The sequence below is a fragment of the Antedon mediterranea genome, chromosome 3 (genome assembly GCF_964355755.1).
Source record: "Antedon mediterranea chromosome 3, ecAntMedi1.1, whole genome shotgun sequence".
Taxonomy (NCBI): Eukaryota; Metazoa; Echinodermata; class Crinoidea; order Comatulida; family Antedonidae; genus Antedon; species Antedon mediterranea.
This window is the reverse complement of record NC_092672.1, coordinates 18671021-18693215: the sequence shown is the minus strand read 5'-3', so window position 1 is coordinate 18693215 and position 22195 is coordinate 18671021. Positions and strand designations below refer to the sequence as shown.

At 32.6% G+C, this 22195-nt stretch overlaps 3 protein-coding genes across 3 annotated transcripts; 1 reads left to right on the top strand and 2 right to left on the bottom strand.

Moving 5' to 3' along the window:
- Window positions 1-433: 433 nt before the first annotated feature.
- LOC140043674 (armadillo repeat-containing protein 5-like) lies at window positions 434-11839 on the bottom strand. The gene is made up of 4 exons (XM_072088178.1): window positions 11603-11839; window positions 4428-4458; window positions 1821-3714; window positions 434-1527 (listed from the first exon to the last, which is right to left on the bottom strand). The coding sequence occupies exons 1-4, from the start codon at window positions 11663-11665 to the stop codon at window positions 675-677; spliced, it is 2841 nt and encodes a 946-aa protein (XP_071944279.1). The 5' UTR covers window positions 11666-11839; the 3' UTR covers window positions 434-674.
- Window positions 11840-14785: 2946 nt separating this feature from the next.
- Window positions 14786-21997, top strand: LOC140043673 (uncharacterized). The gene is made up of 4 exons (XM_072088177.1): window positions 14786-14922; window positions 15121-15258; window positions 19742-20024; window positions 21143-21997. The coding sequence occupies exons 2-4, from the start codon at window positions 15123-15125 to the stop codon at window positions 21459-21461; spliced, it is 738 nt and encodes a 245-aa protein (XP_071944278.1). The 5' UTR covers window positions 14786-14922; window positions 15121-15122; the 3' UTR covers window positions 21462-21997.
- Window positions 15915-18301, bottom strand: LOC140043672 (uncharacterized). The gene is made up of 2 exons (XM_072088176.1): window positions 18170-18301; window positions 15915-17968 (listed from the first exon to the last, which is right to left on the bottom strand). The coding sequence occupies exons 1-2, from the start codon at window positions 18197-18199 to the stop codon at window positions 16046-16048; spliced, it is 1953 nt and encodes a 650-aa protein (XP_071944277.1). The 5' UTR covers window positions 18200-18301; the 3' UTR covers window positions 15915-16045.
- Window positions 21998-22195: the final 198 nt, after the last annotated feature.

The window sequence follows — 22195 nt, the reverse complement described above, 5'->3', positions numbered from 1 at the left end:
GGTCCTGCTGTTGGTTATTGAGTCAGAACACTTTAGGTGGTGTCCTGCTGTTGGTTATTGAGTCAGAACACTTTAGGTGGTCCTGCTGTTGGTTATTGAGTCAGAACACTTTAGGTGGTCCTGCTGTTGGTTATTGAGTCAGAACACTTTAGGTGGTCCTGCTGTTGGTTATTGAGTCAGTTGCTATGGTGTATTTACATAAAACAGATATCTGCATAACAGTGTTATGAAATATCAACAAGAGTAAATGCTTAAATAATGCACAATTGTATTCAATGTATTTAAAATAATAACAATATTTTCTTTTGCCAAACAGAATTAAAAATCAATGTTAAAACAAAAATGTATTTACAACTAAAAAAATACATTAAATAAACAAATGAGTAATGGTTTTTAATCTAATTTAGTTATAATCAGTTCTATTAATGCTTATCTGATGCAGGCAGAAAGATGATATAAACTTAAATCAAACTATATAACATGTCAAAGGGCATAAACTGCAATTTATTACCAGGAATCAGATACTAGTACTGGTACCAAAAAAACTACATATTGTTAAGACAGGTCTTGACTTGGTCGTGTTCCATCATCATATTGAGATAACTATCTATTAGATATTACATATTTTATTAAACTATGCAATTCAGAAATACAAAACAGAGATTTAGTTTCATTTAACTTGATTTTTCTAAAATTAATAAGATCATGTGATCTATGGCAGAAATCGTGGACTGTAAAAATGTTTTAAATGACTGAGGGTTTACATCATCTCCACATAAAATATGTTCTAAGCAGGCTTTACCCAATTTGCAACGTTCAAACTGTTTACTGCATGTATAGAGGAATGGGGCTGTTCTTTCATTTAACACTTTTGATACCAATATATCATATACCTGTTTCTGAATGTCATGTAAAAGAAATCTATCAGACACTACCATAGCTTCAATGCATACTTTCACATTGGAGCTTACATCCTTATCACAACCTACTAGAGTAGTGTTTGCAGTTGTTTCACCAAAAGACAATTTTCTACCTTCTGACTCTGAAGAGTTCTGGGTACTACACTCTGCATTTCCAAATAAGGATACCACACAGCAATGAGAGCAACCATACAATTTATGTATGATGAATTTCATTGTATCTTGGGAAACTTCTGTCAATGGAACAAGGTTCTGGTGGGATTCAATAAAGTCACCACTCAACATTGCTGCAAATACATCAGACTTTTCACTGAGTATGTTACGGTTGACAGGAATTTTAGACTTATCATCCAAGATAAACTCAGTGTCTACATCTGAAATGCTGTTGTCATACTTGCAGCAGTAGTCTGCAGATTGCTTTTGTTGCTTTTCAATTTTTTTTCTGTAAATTCTTACTGGATCTTTAATGCCAACAGTATGTGCTAACTGTCTTAGACTATGAACAGACTCATTGAAAATCTCATCACCTTTAGATATTTGAAGAAACTCCCTGTAAAGACTTATTGCATTCATATCTTGTAGTAATTTCTTCCTTGTTTGAGGTAACCTATTGAGACAACAACAAAATAATGATATTAAGAAGTTCAAGCGACACAATCTAGCCTTCTCTTCTAATAAAAAAATATCTAAATATATAAGTTAGACAGATCTAAAAACATTTATTAATTAACCAGTATATATTATTATACTACGTCATTTGTGGAAGATTTTTCTTTTTGATAATAAGAACATTGTCAATTTAAATACTATGCATAATTTAAAATAATTCAACTAAACATGTTAAGCCCATACTTACATTCACGAGCATTAATTATTAATAAAATCTATAAAAAAACCTACCTACAAAAGAAAGGAATGACCTTACAACAGGCAAACCTTCGTGTTTCTACTGTCGATGTAATCATATTTTCAATTAGTTTTTCTCCAAATACCGTTTCAATTTGAAGACCAAGCTGGAAAAGATGTTCCACTATTTCACATGCTGGCCAACGTTTCTTTTCATTTGTGAGCTTCTGATTTATAAGAGTTGGAATACTTAACATGATAAGGTCTTCAAGGCAGTGTACATTATGAAGAAGTCGTACCATCAATCTGCTGCATTTTGCAACACATTTAGCACTCTTTGATGTTACAATAACTTTTATGAATGCATCAAAGCAGTCTACAGTCAATAAAAATTTGCATAACTCATTTTTGTATGAGAACCTTGACAGGAGTAGCAGTATACCATGTTCTCTACTTTTCAATCTTGTCACAGTTTGAGAAGTTGTTGGTTCACTTATTAAATCTGAATGAGCGTATGACTTATTTTCATTGTTGATAGGTTCATTGAATTCATGTTTTCTTGCCTTTAAAGAAAACGCTTGTTGTCTGCACTTCCTCTTAAAATTAGAATTCGGTGATGACACTTCCACTGAACTTTGAGTGTCTTGGGTGGTTTTTGCACACCCTTCACTCAAAGATTCTCTTGTCAGAATGTGATCATCTGTATGGCATTCTTCTGAATTAAATGTAGCAGAGGTAGATGAAAGGCAATCACTTGCACCTGGGCTTAATTGGGGTGATGTAGTAGGTGAAAATTCATATGAAGGAGGACTCATTGAAAAACAAGGCGAGTAGCAGGCATCACTAGATGGCGACAAGCTAGAGGGATGATGTTGTTCCTGATTTCTAAGGAATGGACTTAAATCTACACTGATTGGACTATACAGCTGTGGCTTTCTTATAAATTGATCAAATTCCGATGTATTTGAGTCTGATAATGATTGAACTTTTTCTTTTAAATGCTTTTCATCGATATCTTCATCAAGATCAAACATTGAAGTGACTTTAGAATGAATTCTCTTGTTAGAATTTTTAGATTCACCACTACTTATATTTGCACTGGTGCTTTGACTGCAGCATTCTTCTAGATGTACCTCACTTTCATTGTCAATGGTATCATTAAGATCAGAGATCATTTCTAATGAAGTTAGTTTATTGACCAAAATCTGAATCAACCCACTGTTGCCAAATAATTCCAAGACATCCTCATCAAAGTAGAAACATTCTAATGCTAAAATTATTCGTTCATGATGAATTACATGTTCATTAGCTTTCAAAATATTTATCAACATTATCAAACCATTTATTTCTTTCAGTTTAGCTCTATTAACTGCTTCCTGACAACACAAACATAAAGCATGAAGATGTAATGAAAATACCTTCTCTGTGGGATTTTGAATACCTTGCAAAAAAATAAAAACGCCATTAGCACTGCCAACACTTGCTCGAACTGTGCTGTGTCTCATTAGGTTAATCAATGATGTAAAAGCATGTTCTTTCACAATTGATTTATTATGTGAAGTGAGTTGTACAAGTGTGGTAATGCCACCTTCTTCTAACACCTGAATAGCTGCAGCTGGCGAACAGGTTTTGGTCAGTTCAGCAATAGCACGAACACACTGGCTACAAACAGATACCACCTCTGAATTTAAATGTTGTACAATTGGTCTTAAGCCTTCAGCTTTCACAATCAAATCTCTGTGCTTTGAATTGTTTGATATCAGTCTAATGGTCCTTGTAAGGCTTTCTTGTGTGCCAGGGTCATTACTATCTTTTAGGACCTTAATAAGTAATGGGCCTGCAGCATATTTATGAACTGTGGTAATGTTGTCATGGCTAAGTGAAATATTACCCAGGGCACGTGCTGCTCTGTTCAGAACACTTTTATGTTGTGATTTCAGGATATTCACTAAAAAATAAAAACATTTAAATTAAACAGTAATTTATCTAATTACAATTTATTTTCAACTTTCATATTTTCACCCCCAAACATGAAATATGCAATTCTGTATAATTTTAATATTAAATTTGAATATTACATTTTGCCAATTATGATTTTACTTAAAAAAGACACAGAATAAACATTTAAATTTAAATAGAAACCCATTGACTTCTGGTTGACTACTATTTTTTTCTTAAATTATGGTAGACTATAAACTATATGATCAGATTATTTTAATCTTTTTTTATCCATTATTTTGTAAAAGTAAATGGTATTTTGGAAACAAAAATTTGCAAATGACCTATTTAACAACAAAAAATGGACAATACATTATATCTTTGAATAGAATCATTACATACATGTACAAAACAAAAATATACTCAATACATGTACAAAAAATGGCCACAAAAAAAATGCACTGTACTGTTTTGTATTATGTTTTCCCTATGTCAGTTCCTTTAAGCACGTCAATTCAAATACAAAATTTCTATAATATTAATCATATGATAAACTATGTATACCATAATTTGTTTATTAATACTCGATATACACTTCCAAATGCAAACAATCTCTGGTCCTGGAGACCCTCTAAACACCTCACCCCTGTCCTCCACTTCATGATCATGAATAGGATTATATTCAAGTCACTAAAAGTAAAACAATATTTTTGGCAAGCTTACCAATAATTTGTATTCCATTGTTTTCTTTTATCTGAAAAAAACAATTGGAAAAGAGAATGAAAACCATTATAAATACTATGTTTAGAAACGGAATTCTAATGTTATTTTGGTTGAGAAATATTGATTAGATGGTTATTAGTAGGGTAGGAAGGAGGGGTTACCGTGCACCCCCATGATGTATTTTTTTAATGTACATTTTTGTAATCCTGAATATATGTAATTAACATTTTTTGATGTTCCCAAGACGAAATATTGTCCCATGGGGTTTTTTGGGAGCCATTTTGGTGGCCATCTTGGATTTATCAAAATCATAAATATAGACGGTACTTGACAAAGACTGATCATAGAGGTCTGATTTTGGTCTTAAATTGTTCAGAATATGCACATTTCTATGTACTATAATGAAAAGTTTTTTTTCAAAATGGCCGTAAATGCCACTTTTGACCTTTGACCTTGTTTTTACATAAGGGTCATATCTTGGTAACCCCTGGTCATAAAGATTTTATTTTTGTCTTAAATTGTTCAGAATATCCATATTTATATTCGCTTTAATGGAACATATTTTTGAAATTTGACGGGAAATATCATTTTTGACCTTTGACATTATTGCATAACGATTTTCGCAATAATTTAGGTTATTTTTGTATTCGACCTATATTTATATTTACGGCCATTTTGAACAAAAACTTTTCATTATAGTACATAGAAATGTGCATATTCGGAACAATTTAAGACCAAAATCAGACCTCTATGATCAGTCTTTGTCAAGTACCGTCTATATTTATGATTTTGATAAATCCAAGATGGCCACCAAAATGGCCCCCAAAAAACCCCATGGGACAATATTTCGTCTTGGGAACATCAAAAAATGTTAATTACATATATTCAGGATTACAAAAATGTACATTAAAAAAATACATCATGGGGGTGCACGGTAACCCCTCCTTCCTACTAGACTATATGGTTTATGCAGAGTGACTGGGAATGCTATTATTACAATGCATAGATCAATAACATAGTGGTTTATGCAGAATGACTGGGAATGCTATTATTACAATGCATAGATCAATAACATAGTGGTTTATGCAGAATGAGTGGGAATGCTATTATTACAATGCATAGATCAATAACATAGTGGTTTATGCAGAATGACCGGGAATGCTATTATTACAATGCATAGATCAATAACACAGCCATCTGCTATAGTTATTACAGTGTGCCACAATTAGTGATCTTTAATTAGAATTCTGTCAAACACAAGATCTGTCATAAAAAATGGATGATTTTTCCAATGCTAAATTAACAAATTTTAATTACGGTATACACCAATATATATAATACACTGCTATTTTTAAAAATTAATATTAATACTGTACATCTTTTAAAAAATGCTTTATTATTAAAATTGTATTATATATTAATCTTAATATTTGGATGACATTTTTTACACAGGCTGTGTTTTTCATTTAATAAGTTGTCAAATAACCATTCTTTTGTATACATTGTTGATGAAATGGTAAAAAGCATCTTTAACTAGGAATTGATAATCACACCAATTATTCAATTCTTAAATAGCATATCAATATTTTGATATTTTTATGCCTACATAGTTTTGTTTTATATTCCCACCAACGTAAAATTGGAAATGAATCCACAACAGCTGCAAAATTAATAATATATGTAAGGGTAAATTCAATATCTAAGAAAACAATAAATACAAAAAGGTGTGTACACACATGCTTCAGGCTACATTTTATATGCTTATAATAATTTCCACAGTAATATCATTAGCTAGTCTGAAATTTATGATTTTACTTGACTAATGCATACAGTACAATTTGAATTATAATTGATTCAATCACAGTGCAATCAACCATGACATTCACAGTGCAATCAACCATGACATTTTCAAATTTACGTTGTAATATTCATTTTAGTATGGGTAATTTTTAATGTTGCATGTGCTTTAAAATGATCAAATTAGACAGTAAAATGAGATATTTTAAATATGAAAAAAGGGAATTTAATATTACTATAATGCACCGAAAATAATCCTTGCTATTTCATTGGTTAATTTGTATCACAAGACATACATTATTTAGTTTTAACAACACTACTGGTAAGTTTAAATACACCCTTAATACAATGTATGCTGGTATAAACAAAACAGATTGCAATATGCGTGTACGCTGGCATTTTATAACATAATACGTACACTATGATAAATATTTAGAATTTTTTTTTAAATAATAATATGTATTATTATGACTCACTTACAATTTGTAATTGAGATTTTAATTAATATTAGTTATTACAAGAATTGATAATTTATAAGACAACAATAACACCAAATAAAACATTAGTGTTTATAGTCAACAGTCAATTGTTCAAATTGTATCATTAATGTATTGGGTCTTTTTTCTATGAAGTAACTATTCCAGTTGGTGGTACAGCTTCCCATTGTTTGACAGGGACAAATAATTCATGTATAATTTATGTATGTCGTTCTACTGTTTCATCACAGATTTTATAGAAATGACACACTATGTCACACCAATTGAGTTATTTTAGTGTACAACAAGGTCAATTTATATACTGCAGAGAAAAAACAAATGTGTTCAGACTCAGGGCAGTGCTTTTGGTTACAATTCAAATTCAAGTTATATTTATTTATCCTTCCGGAAATTCATTGCTCATTTTTATTATAAATATTTATAATAATATAAAAATGTACAGAACAAGAAGATAAAGACAACATCAAACATTGAATAAAAAAGATAACAGTACCAATTTAATATAGAGTTCCATTGTTCAAGTTTAAATTTTTAATGAAAAAGTTAAATGGTTTGTGGAAGGGAGTAGAAAAGAGAAATGACACGCTTTTTGTAATCATACAAAACATTCCGATTAGATACGCTGAATTATACCCCTTTTACACCGCCGACATTATAACAAACCCGTGTCGTGTCCGGATAAATTTCCTTTTCACACCTGATTCATAACACGGGAATGCCACAGGTTGCGTGTATTTACAAAATACCAACCCGTGTAAATGTTCTAGATCAATCGAAATATCGCCCTCTCACGCATTAAGAGAAACCATAGTAACTGTCTGCTCATTATTATGGGCGACCATTAGGGTCAAAATAGACAAACGTTGCCGTACGAACAATTCCACTTCCGTAAGCCAAACAAATGGCGTTAAAGACATAATATTTATCGAGTGACAAAAAAATACTGCCGTACGGACACACACACACATTGCCGTATGAACAAATTGCAGAAAGGACAAAAATTGGCGTAAGGACAAAAATTGGCGTAAGGACAAATTGGAGTAAGGACAAAAATTGGTGTAAGGACAAATTGGCATACAGTCTAACTAAATTTAAACGTTGAGGGCATCATAGTATTTTAAAACCACGTGACTGAAACCACTCTGCTCTGGGGCCGGGTTGGGGGGGGAGGGGATAAAAACATAATCATGGAAGCGAGAATTGTAACGAACTTTGGAAACAGAATTCAGCGCCTTGCTTCTCTCGAAAATAAGGAAATTCATCTAAATCAAGTGCAATATATTTAGATGGGTTATGTTATGTTATCCTCCCCACCACCCAGCCCCAGCAGCAGAGAGCAGAGTGGTTTCAGTCACAATATGCTGCCCTCAACATTTAAATTTAGTTAGACTGTACGCAAATTTGTCCTTACGGCAATTTGTCCTTACGCCAATTTTTGTCCTGACGCCAATTTTTGTCCTTTCGGAAATTTAACCATATGGCAATTTGTTCATACAGCAATGTGTGCGTGTGTCCGTACGGCAATATTTGTTTGTCACTCGATAAACATAGTCACCATTTGTTTAACTTACGGAAGCGGATAATGTCTCTAATGCCATTTGTTTGGCTTACTCGAGCAGATAATGTCTTTAACGCCATTTGTTTGGCTTACGGGAGCGGAATTGTTCGTACGGCAACGTTTGTCTATTTTGGCCCTAATGGCCGCCCATACATTATACCTCTCACAATTTTGTTTTATTGCAATACACACAAAAATTAAGTCTACTCGGGAAGAATCATATCTTGAAATAAAAATAAATAACAAATAACCATAAGTTTTATTTATTAAATAAGCGAACAAAATCTAATCCTAATTTTATGTAAATTAAATACTATAGTGAGCGAGGATAGTAAACAAACGGGTAAAGATACGCTGAGCGTTTTACACCGCAAACACAGGTTCATCCTGGGTGCGTCCCGGGTTGACTTTTAACTTTTTATGTCGTTTACACCGGCCTACATTTCCGCATTTTTGCGTCCCGGGTACGACGCGGGTTATACAATTCCGGATCAACTCCACATTTTTACTGGCGGTGTAAAAGGGGTATTACATCAGCATCAAAGACTGTTTACAACTAATACAAGGCAATGTTATAATATAAGACACTAAATGTACAGAAACAGATTGTGTTTTAGTGTTTTATGCTAAAACACCAATACAATACAACTCCATTGGTGTGAACAGACTAATTTGTTTAACCTGACAGAACTACTGTAACAAATTTAAATTACCAAAAGCAAATGTTGACATGCAAAAAAAACATTTCTCTAACAAAAAAAACATGCAAATTGATCTGCAATTAACATGTAGTAGTGAGATGGTAGAGAGTTATTAGGCCTATTATTTGTTTTCACCCAGCATACATGAAATCTAAATTTGTATATTTTACTATCCACTTATGATTTATTTTTTTATACTGTATTTAAAATACTGAATTTACCAACCGATAATTAAATTTTGATACATTTTACACAGAAGTTATTGTACATATTTACATAACTATATCAAGCTTATGACCCCCAGTTACTGAACAATTCAATTTCAAAATGAGATCAAAGGCCAGATCCACTTATCGATATACAGTATATAATATTGTATTAAAAGAATGTCCTTATATGACCTAAGTATTCCAATTACCATTATCATATATGCTTCTTTAGATTAGATCTGCCCTTCCAAATCCTCTTAGACAAATTTAATTATTAGCCAAGATTTCTCAATTTGTTCGAAGCTAATTTCATATTGATAAACGTCAGTTTAACAACCAGGAGGGAATATCCACTCTGCATTGCCTAATAGTTACTGTAAATGGTGAAACACCCTTTATAAAATTAGTGATCATATAATTGCCTTTGACTGTCTTACTGGTATGGATGTTTGTTGTCTCTGAAGTTGCTTCTTAGGGGTCAGCGAAAAAGAACTTGAATCCTTAGGTCACTGTGCATGGGGTTTACTAAAAAAAAAGCTGCCAAGAATGAAAGATTTCCTCACTTTCAAAATCCACCCACACTAAATGAGTCTTTAGATCTGTTAAGAAATATGGACATTTTGGTGTCTCATCATCCAGATGATAAAAGCTCACTTCCATCTTATTAGTATTCTTATAGGGAGCTTGCACGAGCATGCGCAGATCGATCAGTATATGTACTGTGCGCAATTCAGCCCAGTTAGGCTACACATCATAGGTTATTCCCCACCTTTACATTCATCATGTATTATGCGAATCAAAAGATATTTGATCTTACTGAAAATACCACCTAGCGTATCTAAAATTCAACAGCTTCCAGAAAATGTTTTAATCACGAGTATCATTTTTCATTCTGATTAGCTATAACATATTTAAATTTAATGGAATGATGAAAATAAGTGACCCAAGTTATTCACGCTTTTGAACATGATGACGTCATCACAATTTATAAAATGGAAAATCATGTAAAAGATAATTGATTGACCTAGACAATATCAAAAAATGGGGAAAAATGGAATACGGATAAGTGGATATGCGCTCTATTAAGTGTGCATGATGTTAAAGTTTCCTGTACTTCTACAGTTAGAGGTCAATCTTCTGACAAAGTTAAACGATGTTATGTTCATAAGAATTAGAGATACACATGACAAAAAATTCGGGCAAAGAAGAATAAGATAGAAAAAAAAAAGATCCTGACAATAACAAGGGGTTATCCATCAAGTGCGGATAACCAATAATTAATTTAACTAGAAAGCCACTCCGAGAGTGCATACCTCTGCCTACTGTAAAATTCTCCTACATAAGATTTCTCCGGGAAAAAAAATATAGATATATATTTGTGTGTGTCTTAATGCTGTTTGTGATTTAGGCTAATTTCACTACAAGATGTGTATGCAAGTTTGGTGTAATGGTTATGTAACAAGCCTTTCAATTAACAACAGCTTCAGTTGACTAACAATAGAACAGCAAACGCGAAAATCAAACGAGTGAATTTGAAAAGAAATAGGTTTTTTAAACAACTCACATCAAAAAAGGTGCACATCAAATCAAATTATGTTTTAAAATTACAAATTATAACTCTTGCCTCTTGTACAAAAATGAAGTTATTTGGACAAGTAGTTCTCGAGAAAATGTAATTTCAGTTTACTTATTACTTTATTAAGACTGCTCGCCAGCTTTTGAAAACTTCTGTCCTATCTTTTAACACTAGCATGTCTGAAAATTATACTAAAAAGTGGTCCAGAATTGGGACCAATGGAATGGTCCTTGACCACATATCTATCTTTATATTCATTTTGGTAAAGATCTTGTAATTACTTTTTGAGTAATCCTAACAAACAAACAAACTAGTCTTCGCGCATTGCGCGATACTTTGGCTAAATCAAAATTGGCCTCCTGACATTGACCCAATTTTCACCATAAGTGTGTGTCTTACGCTGTGTGATTTAGGCTAATTTCACTACAATCATGTGTATACGAGTTTGGTGTAAAAGGTTATGTTCAACTAACATTAACAATAGCTTCAGTCGACTAACAATAGAACAGCAACGAGGTTTCGTGATCTTAGGTTTTGTGACACCCACCTTTCTAGCTAGACTTAGGCCTAGTCTCTCCTAGTTTAGGCCTACTACTCTAGTACTACCACACAGATAATAGTACTACTACTACTAGGAGTCTAGGCCTAGGGCCTAGAATATAAATTATAATAACAAATAGGCCTAGCACTGGCAGGCCTATCTATACTAAATAGGCCTGGCTAGCCCTATTTTTTAAATCATTAATTACTTTAGTTAGACACCCTGGTAATCTCACTCTAAATACTATAGTCTACCCTTAACTCAAGTAAAAAGCCAGGGCAGCTCCAGGTTCTCACCAGAAGCCGTATCTCTTCTAGTTGCAATGAGCAGTCAGCCAAGACACTAAGGCAGAGATCCATTATGCGAGTGCACTTTGTGGACTCTAGCAATGCAATTAAAATTGGAATTCCATTGCATTGTACAATGTGTGTACATCCATATGATTGCTTAACAAACTGTGCTTTTAAAGTTTTTAAACAGTCAATTATATCATTAACGGAAACATTCTGCTTAATCCTAGAAATTAATGTATACACTTTTGACATTTGTAATTGTTGAGTAGTGTCCATGGAGGCAGCCATGTTTTTACTATCAAAACATTATAATGAGGGCGCTAAGCTTAAAACGGTGATGATGAGATTCGGCTATATAAAATCATTGACCCAGAGAGATGTAATAACCCGAAAGCTAGAGGGCGTATTCCAGACTGAAAAGTGATTCCAATGTGGAGGGGGAACCAACAAGATATAATATAATTTATATAAATTTAATCTGTAACTCTGACAGAGTGTTCTAGATGGTATATAATAAATAAATGCCGATTCAAAATAAGCGGGCCTTCGAGTAAATATGTAAATATGTTCAAAAACATTATTTAAAATAATAAATAATAATCTAATATAATACATTAAGACCACATAAATTACAACACATATTCTTGTAAAAGCACAGTGAAATTAAACATATTGTTAATCGCAATGGAAAGAATAATTTCCTGGTAATCTAGCATTTTTATATATTTATACGAGGATCACATAGAATGCGTTCGCGTTTATAGTCTAGGACAAAAATCTGAAAAGATGCTTAGAAATCAAGTTAGGGGGAGTGGAATGTTACATTTATAAAATGTGCATAAAATCGGATCTAAATAAGTTTTTTGGACAAGTAGTTCTCAATAAAATGCAGTTTCAGTTTACTTGTTTCTTTAAGACTTCTCGCCGGCTTTTGAAAATTCTCTCCTATCTTTTACTAGCAGGTCTGAAAATAATACTAAAAAGTGGTCGAAAATTGGGACCGTGGTCCGGATTGCCTCCAAAATGTAATGGAGTATAACTTGACCACATATCTATCTAACCCTAATTTTGGTAAAGATCTTGCAATAAATTTTTGAGTAATCCTGCTAACAAACAGACAAACAAATGAAAGCCCTCAGAAACTGAGTGAATTAGGCCTACTTGGCAAAATATATCCACTGATAGGGAGCATGTTGAATGATACATTTTTTTGCTTTAGATATTAGCTTTACATAGTTCAAATCCTGCTGGGGTTTATAATTTGGGTACGCCATAGACTACATATATCTCCTTAGCGGAGGTAAATAATATTAGTTTATGTAATAGGAGGGCCTACAGTCAAGCTGAAACATCTGTGAAGTTACATGCAAATGAATTCAACAAAAGCTGAGGCTTTAAAATCCTAGTCATGGCTCTATACAAACTAAACCTTTACCAATTTGTAAAACAAATTACAGATTTTCGATTTCATGAACAGATAAATTAGGTAACCATTTTGAAAAATGTTAGCTACTGTGCATTTAATCCTAAATAAAATTTAACTTAAAAAATTAATCAAACTATTTAAATTTATTTATTATAGATTTAATGGATTCCTTGCCTGAAAAAACATGAGTTTAGACCAAGATCTAGCCTAATTAGTTCCGCTTTTAAGCACTTTTTAGAAAAATTAGGCAGCCATTACAAAAATTAGCAGCCAGTTAGGCCTAAATACAATTATCTTTTAACCTAGTCATATTTATTATAAATCTAATGGATTTCTATTTGGACACCAAGATCGTGAATCTACCATATTTAGATTTTAAGCATATTTTATATAAATAGGTCGCCATTTTGAATCCAAGATTGTGTATCTAGGCCTACCTTATTTAGATCCGATTTTAAGTACATTTATATAAAATTGGTCGCCATTTTAAAAAATGGCCTCCATTTCATTATAAAGGGGAAAAGGAAGTTTCAACAGGGCCTAATGGATTCCGTGTCTGAAGTACATGTGTTTAGACACCAAGATCGTGCATATACCTTATTTAGATCCGATTGTATGCACATTTTTATAAAATTAGCGGCCATTTTTCAAAATGGCCGCCATTTCAATACGAGGCAAAATCTGAAGTGTCAACAAAGCCTAATGGATTCCGTGTCTGAAGTACATGTTTAGACACCAAGATTGTGTATCTACCTTATTTAGATCTGATTTTATGCACATTTTATATAAAAATGGCGGCCATTTTGAAAAATGGCCGCCATTTCAATACGAGGCAAAAACTGAAGTGTCAACAAGGCCTAATGGATTCCGTGTCTGAAGTACATGTGCTTAGACACCAAGATTGTGTATCTACCTTATTTAGATCTGATTTTATGCACATTTTATATAAAAGTGGCGGCCATTTTGACTATTATACGTACGTGTTGCGTATCGTTATCTCACGTAGATAGGCGCAACACTGCGTATAGTAATGCGATTTCAGCCACCATCTTATTGGTTCCCTCTCCATGGAAAATCACTTTTTAAACTGCGATAACATTGTAGTTTGCCATCCAGCCTTCGGCTATATATCATTGATTGTACCCATAAAAATAATAAAAAAAAAAAAAAAAAAAAAAAAAAAAAAAAATACTGCTAGTAGCATGTGAACAAAAAACTGTCAACCGATCGATCTGATTTATGTGTTTTATTTTGTATTTTTTTATGACCGAAATCATTTTTTTCCACAAAATTAATTAAAACTGTTTCTGTCTTGGTGTTTTGTTTTCATAATAGACATGCCTCCAAATGATCTTTTATTGTAAAATCTTAAAAAGTCGTTTTGGTGAAAAATAAAGTGCACCCTTTAAAACCTATAATTAAAAATCCCATCACCATTTTATGCCTATTTCACCGTCGCTAACTATGGACAAAATAGCAATTATACGAGAGTCTAACTTCTTTGTTTTATATTCCGATGCTATCATCGATAAATATCAGATATACATTATAATTATTAACTAACTACTAGCCCTGCTTAAGCATCTCTTCTATTATAAAGTTATAGTAATTATAAAGGTCTGCCTCAGAAATATAATATGATTGAATCTTCCATTAGGTCCTGTTCCACTGTGTACATGTTAGAATCTCAGTTACGATGACCTATTGTTAGATACAATTGTATTGTGTCGAATTGTAAAGGTGTAAAATACAATCGCCTCATCGGTTCATAACAATTGAACAATAACAATAGTAAACTCTTATTTTAAATTCACATTCACTGAACCTCTCATTTAGACATTTAGACACTCAGATCATCGCAAGACCAACGGACGGAAGCACAATTGGAACAAGAAAGGTAAGTAGGCGTAACAGTAATTAACTAACGATGGCTGCTCTGCCTGCCGAAGTAGTATTATCATTGAATTTTGTAGGTTCCGACACGTAGACCCTCTAGAACACATAATTTGATACCTACCAGGTTTTATAAACCACGCGACGAAATATATTGGAGCCTACTACAGTACTACGGCAATCTATTTCCTTTTCTTTAAAGAAATGGACAGTATGGACATGATGGTTGGTTCTGCTAACTCTTCAAATTCACATAGTATGGATATGGGTCACATGACGTTTTCCGTTTCATTCCCAACATCTCTTGTAATTAATGGATGGTCAATTGTCACTAACCTGGGTAAGTATGCACGAGCGGCATCATATCGTATCAATCCCAGCGTGCCGTATTCTGACAGCAACCTGCATCCATGACATACTAAATTAGTGAGCGATTATTTAGAAGGTTTGGTTAATATTAGGAGTTAGGTGGTGTTACATGAGCATGTTGCCGTCAGCAGAATGTTTAATTATTTAACTAAATCCGATTTAGCAAAACAAATCAACGATGATGCTTATCTTTTAGGAAGTGAAACTGTCGTAGGGTCGAGGGTGGTACGATGCACTCTATAGTACCCCTACTGCCCTTGAGCACTTTGTGGATATGTGCGCTTTATAAATCTTATCTTATCTTACTGTGGCAAGAAAAGTCATATTTTCTAGTTTTAACAGTTAGACCCGTAGAGAGAGCATAAAGATTTTGATTTTTTGACCTATTTTCCACAAAAAAACTGCAGCATACGTCATATATCAATGTCTTCCTTTGTCGTTTACAATAGTCAAGCATGTGTTTAACAGTTTACACAACAAACACATCTAACTTTATATTATTAGTACGGGCTAAGTCGAGTTGTCGTTTGATTTCATTGAAAATATATTTATCACGTAACAATAAACAAGTAATTAAAATGAATTGTCTGTAATACTTTAAAGATTAAAATACAGTAAATCATCAAACATATTTAATCTTTATTTATCGCATTTGTTTAATAAGTTAGAAAAAAACAATTACATTTGAAACAGAAATTTATTTCAGGAAACTATGAAAATATGCTACGTTTTCGGTGGATTTAAAAACAAAACACACGCTAAAAGTTGTCGTTGGCGTCTCCTGCTTCAGTAAGATCAGCTGCCATTTCATTCTCAGCTTGACTGAACCACTTATAAAAGGTAGAAGCATTAGCTTCAGATGCAGCTACATTATAATATGACATGAGTGAGTTTGCAAATTGACCTAAGAACACGTCAAGTGCTTTGTCTAGTTCCACTGACGCTTCGCTCTTTAGCGCAGCATTGTACACTCGGTCATTCCGGCTTACTAGATTCAAAGCTTCAATGAGTCGAATTTGAGAATGTTTCGACAACCTTGCCAAAAGATTTCCGTAATATTCAAGAGTCAACAGCTTGTCAAACGCATGATCAAATGCCGTATTACCCTTTACACGGCCGATTGGGTTGTGACTAATTGCAAATCTTTGAATAACATCCACAGATTCATCATTTTCAATGTCACATATTTGTTCAGCACTACTGCCGGTTGTGGTTTCTACTTTATCTTCTTTATCATCAATGTTCAATTCTTGATTAGCAGAAAAAGTGGTGAGGGCATCATTACATTTTGGAGTATCATTAGCAGAGTAGTTTATAGCCAAGACAGTTGCTGCAGGTTCTGTTTCCTCCATTTCGGCACACTGATCAGTGGTTTCAATTTCTTCACTAACTTCAATTTTTCTATTTTCATGTTGGATATCAATTTCGCAATTAGGTAAGACATCGGGTTGCTTATCAGATATTTCACAATTATTGACAACTTCAATCGGTAGTTCGTGTTCTTTATCTACTTCCATCGTCGTGTTAGATTCTTTCTCACCCTCTATCTGATCATCTGTTGTCAGGAAGCGTTCTTTGTCATTACAATAATCTACATTAAACGTTAATTTTTCCAAAATTAGATCACTATGTTGTAAAGGTTGATTATTTATATTGAAATCATTTTGCGGCAACAAATCTGTATTTTCTATTACCTCATCTTTTATTTCCATCTTATTCTCTTCACTTGAAATATGTTTACTTGTTTTTGTCTTTATTTTATACTGACATATCACTTTATCATTACGGGAATTATTGCTATCCATTTCAACTTGTTTGATGTAGCTTGAATCAGTCTTTCTCTCTGTATCTTTTAATTCGGTGCAAGGATTCTTTTTCTCTTTTTTCAAATCACCTTGTACCATTTCGTCGTTTTCAGCTTTAATGATAATGTTTTCAACCAATGGGTCTAACAAAATACCACGTGATATCTGTTTGTGCTTTTCAATAAAATATTTGCGTTTTTCAAAGCATGATTGTGTGGAAGCATCATTGAATAACATAAAGGATTGATTATTTTTACTTATTTCTGCGATGCAACTCAAATGCTGATCATGTTTTTGAACAGTATTTTCTCCATTTGTGTTTTCTGTTGTAGACATTCGCAAATTTTTTTTTCGAGATTTTATCAAAGTTGATTTAAGTATAGATTCTTGAGGTTGGGAAAAGCAAGCTTGATGAAACTTATTACTGACATTTGGAGCAAAAGCTGAGTGTGCTCGATTTTGACCAAACTTCATTGACAATGGTACAGGATCCTGTTTGTGTTTTCCAACAACAAAGGGTGGTCTTTGTTGTGTTAGAAGAGAGTTCCTAGGTTTTACCTTGGTTGTTATTGCTGTATCTGAAGTAATGGTTCGTTTGGTCCCACTTGATATATTGGGCAAAATTCCATGTTTAGTTAATGATTGTTCCTGAAGGTACAAATCGCCAGAGGGACCAGCTGGTGATCTACATGGACTGTTTTCTTCATCTCGATCCGTTGGTTTCCAAACTGCGTTACACTCACTTTTCTGTTTGGGTTCATCAGCAACCTTTTCTGTGACCTCTTTGTGATTTCCTGATAGCCTTTTCTCACTGGTTCCACGGAAATGTACTCTCGGTCGAGTCATATCCTTTGAAACTCGGTCGTTGCAGCTAAACTAAAACGCAATAATGGATAGCATGTCTATTAAATTTACATCAAGATAAATTAGCTTTTTATTAGGCCTAGACTAGGCCTAGGCCTAGGCTAGGCAAATATGGGTAAGAGAAACCTGTGTCTACAGACAGGTTGCTTTCATGCTAGGCCTAGGCCTAGCCTAGGCCTACTTAGCAGAAAAAATGAAAGTGTTGATACTTACTGGTTCATTCTTGTCTGGTTCTTGCTTCATCTTTAGAAGAAATATGTATTTATAGGCCTATGTATAATCAATATATTATTTTATATCAACTGATCTTGCCGGTTGTTGAAAAATACGTTAGCGTGATCATAATGTTGCTTTACTTTTAAAATGATGAGCGCGTGATTAAGAATGGAATGCGCTTCGCGTATTTTAAATTTCCTTATCACACACGCACATCGCAACTGGAATAACAAATGAGTAATTATATTGGCCAATCTACATGAAATCTCATTGGTCATAATAACTTATACATTTAGCCAATCAATTGAATAAAAATAATAGTTTTAAACATATAATTGCTATGAGTCAAAACGTGACGTTATTAAAATTATGAACTTAGCTGCATGAAAAGCTAAATATCTTTAATTTTAATTAATCTTTTTAATTATCTGGCGCTTCTTGTTTTTTAAATAATCTGATCCTTCATAATTGCTCAATCTCCAGAAATTATACAAACTACCGGTAATTATTTTTAATTAAATGGAATCTGAATTCCTTGTTAAAATTTGCATAGACTAAGTGATTTCTTTTGTCGGAATCAATAAATAAAGTTTACTTAAAGTTACTACCAATTATTAAAGATGTCCTCGGTAATTACTGCCCAATTTCAGTGATTAGTAAAGTTATCGAAATGAATTTTTGTACCAAGATTTTTATTAAATTGAAATTACTTTATGAACATCACCAGTGCGGATCGAGTACAAGAACAATACAATACAATACAATACAATACAATATTATCGCTTATTAATTTAACTCATACATTACTTTCTGACATTGATCAGGTCTCGTTTTATTTATTTCAGTAAAGCATTCGACATGATCAACCATGATATTTTAATTTATAAACTCAAACACTATGGTATACGCGGCAACCCGCTGCTTTTGTTGACCGATTACTTTAACAAGGCCATAATAATATACATCTGCAGTCGCGTGCTCAAGTTAATGTTTACCGACCAACCGACGGACATTTTTGTAGAGTCGCGTTGCACGCACACGACTGAAAATAGAGTCCAAAACAAACTTACTTAAATCAATTACTTCTTATTCCAAAAATGTATGTTCGTTGTGTGATTTTCTATTAATATAAAGCTCATTTTGTACTATTATTTAAACAACTTCGTATTTTAGATATCTTTAAGTTGTTAATGTTAATACATTCACGTTCTAAAATTTGTATCTAATTTGTTTTTTTTTTTTTATTTCATATGAAAAATACAAAGCTTGAAAACAATTTTTTATTTAGTTGTACCATTTACTTTAGAGGCGCAAAAAACTTTCGAACAATCTACCTTTACTTATTACTTTACTAAAATATCCTCTTTTCTGTCATATTTGTTAATAATGTTTTTTTATATATTATTTTATGAGAGTGACAAATAAAGTATTTACACAAATAACCTAATTGACTATAAAGATATCTCTAAGATCAAATATATACAAATTATTTTGTATAAGTGCATTTCGTATATTTTGTATAAAAAGGCCTGTGTTAATGATTATAAACTTGGTTTACATATTTTGCAGATCTAATATTGTCATTACTCGGCCTTCTAATATTTACAATATTCTTCGAGTCTATAACACGTATTACTAAACATACATCTGTCCGAACACTATGTTATATGGCAAAGAAAAACATGAATCACCTGACCAGTACTCTGAGGAATGGATTTTATGAGCAGGTTGCAATACCAGAAGGGCTCAAACGAACACTTTCCATACAGCTATCAACTAACAGATGGGACGTGTTGAACGTGCCTACCTCTGAAGCTAAGAAAGTTTTAGTGGCATTAAAATGGTCACAGAGGTAATAATATAGGCTAGATATTAATATGAAGTCTTCTTTTCTGTTATGACCTGCATCGGCATTAATACAATTTATAGGAACGATCAGTTGTATAGATGCTGAGGCAGTTTTATTATTCTTTTATTGTAATCATTTTGTACATTAAATGACTTTAGGTATGGTTTTTATATTGTGAACCAGTTGATATTGAAATATATTTTATTTGTATAACCATGTAGGTATAGAAATCAATTAAAACTAGAAACTCCCTTTTCTGCAAATAACAATCGCGATCGTGTAGCCAATTACAATGTCATGTATTTTCTTCTATGAATAATAATATCAGGAAGTTGTAACTACAATTCCATGATGATACAACCCACTATCCACAAAATTAAATTTTTAAAACCAAGACAATCTTGGCCGCTGAAATAAGGTGTGTATCAAGATTGAAATATGACGCTCTCTTACACATTTTAATTCAACGTTTATGCCTAATCATGTATATAATATAAATTATAATATACCGTGATGTTTTTTTATTTTATTTATTGACTATTAACAGTTGTGAAATTGGAGATTTGTGAACATTAATAGTTCTTGTTTAAGTGCAAACAGAAGCATTGTAAATATATTGACGAAGATATTTGAAATTGTATAACGTGAGATCTATGTCTGGTTATAGCACACGGCCACAATAACCATTATCACATCGGAAGTAAATGTAATCCCAATGGATAAGGTATCTGACAACGAATCACGGGATTCCAGGTTCGAATCCTGGCAGGATTGTGTTTTTAATGAAAAGTGTCCATGGTTCTCGCCTGAAAGCTTTAATAGAGAAAATAAATGAGACCGATGTCTAGAATATTTAAATAAATATTTTAACCATTGTTGGTATTGTTTGTAATACATATAATTTAAGATTTGGATAAAAAAAGAGACAAAATGATGCCCTACTTTTTGTCAAACGTCACTGTAATTTCGATGTATAGTAAGTTTAGATACAATGTGCATGATTATTATTTTGGGTTTTTTTTAATTTGTGAAAAAAAAATGTTTTATTATTATTTATTCTTATGTTATATATTTATCTGTATTTTAATAATAAATTAGCCAAATTATTTTATTTCCTTCAGATTTCAATATCGTATGTTCGTGTCTTGTGTACATATGGGGCAGATGGTGGTTGCTTATTTCATTATGCTGTCTGTTATGACAATGAATATCCACATAATTTCTACTGTGATTATTGGATCAGGCATCGGTTACTTTTTTTTTGGTGGAATGGTAAAGCCAGATCAACACAACAAAACGCTTTTGTTTAGACGACGTCTACTAACCACCGTAGATACTGCGGACAGATATCATGGAGATATGATTGGAGAAGAACAGGTCACCAGACTGACAGAGCAGGAAACAGAGACAACATCGAACCATGGAGAATCGAACGTATGACTTCTATTGATAGAGACACTGTAACATAGACGGTTATGAACGAACACTACTCGTGACAACCGTCGTGGCTCGCCTCTATACGATATCCGTGTAGCCATTGTACGAATACATGCATTAACATTTTTGACGAGTAAGGACATTTAGTCCAGGAAATCTAGGGGGAGGGGGGGAGAATTGGGTAACCCAAAACAAATTGCAATCGTTTTAAAACCTTTTTTTATCTGATTCAGTACCTATAAGGACACTTTCTTTTCAAAATCTACTAAAATATGGTTAGTGGAACATATAATTTAGGGGTCATTAGAGGTCAAATATTTCAAATTTTTAGATACATGTGACTGGTAGGCCTATAGAATATTTTATCAATAAAGTATCGTATAATAGCTATTTCAATTATCTATTTAATGATAGCAAACTTGATATGTTTACATACAAACTTGGTATAGTTTTTAGGTGAAAATTGTAATTTTTTTTATTTCTACTTATATTTTTGTTATACTCCAAAATTTAAATGTTTCAATAAGTTATGTAAAATTTACAATATAAAAACTGAAACGTAATTTGGTACGGAATTATCCGCATTTAAATAGAAACACTCAAAATTCGAGGTCAAATTTGGTATTTATATATAACTTATGACTGATGTAACATATTTTATCAAATAAAGTATCATATATAGCAATTCTAATTATATATCTAATGATACCAAACAAGATTTATTTATTTTATTTATT

Bases quoted from the DNA above. Each gene is read 5' to 3' on its own strand.
- LOC140043674 (XM_072088178.1), bottom strand. From the start codon at position 11,665: ATGGATCTCTGCCTTAGTGTCTTGGCTGACTGCTCATTGCAACTAGAA. The intron at 3,715-4,427 runs GTAAGCTTGCCA...TTTATTTTTTAG, and splicing joins CAATGGAATACAAATTATTG to TGAATATCCTGAAATCACAA. The intron at 1,528-1,820 runs GTAGGTTTTTTT...TTGTCTCAATAG, and splicing joins GTCATTCCTTTCTTTTGTAG to GTTACCTCAAACAAGGAAGA.
- LOC140043673 (XM_072088177.1), top strand. From the start codon at position 15,123: ATGGACAGTATGGACATGATGGTTGGTTCTGCTAACTCTTCAAATTCA. The intron at 15,259-19,741 runs GTAAGTATGCAC...CATATTTTGCAG, and splicing joins GTCAATTGTCACTAACCTGG to ATCTAATATTGTCATTACTC. The intron at 20,025-21,142 runs GTAATAATATAG...TATTTCCTTCAG, and splicing joins GCATTAAAATGGTCACAGAG to ATTTCAATATCGTATGTTCG.
- LOC140043672 (XM_072088176.1), bottom strand. From the start codon at position 18,199: ATGAAGCAAGAACCAGACAAGAATGAACCA. The intron at 17,969-18,169 runs GTAAGTATCAAC...ATTGCGTTTTAG, and splicing joins AACCAGACAAGAATGAACCA to TTTAGCTGCAACGACCGAGT.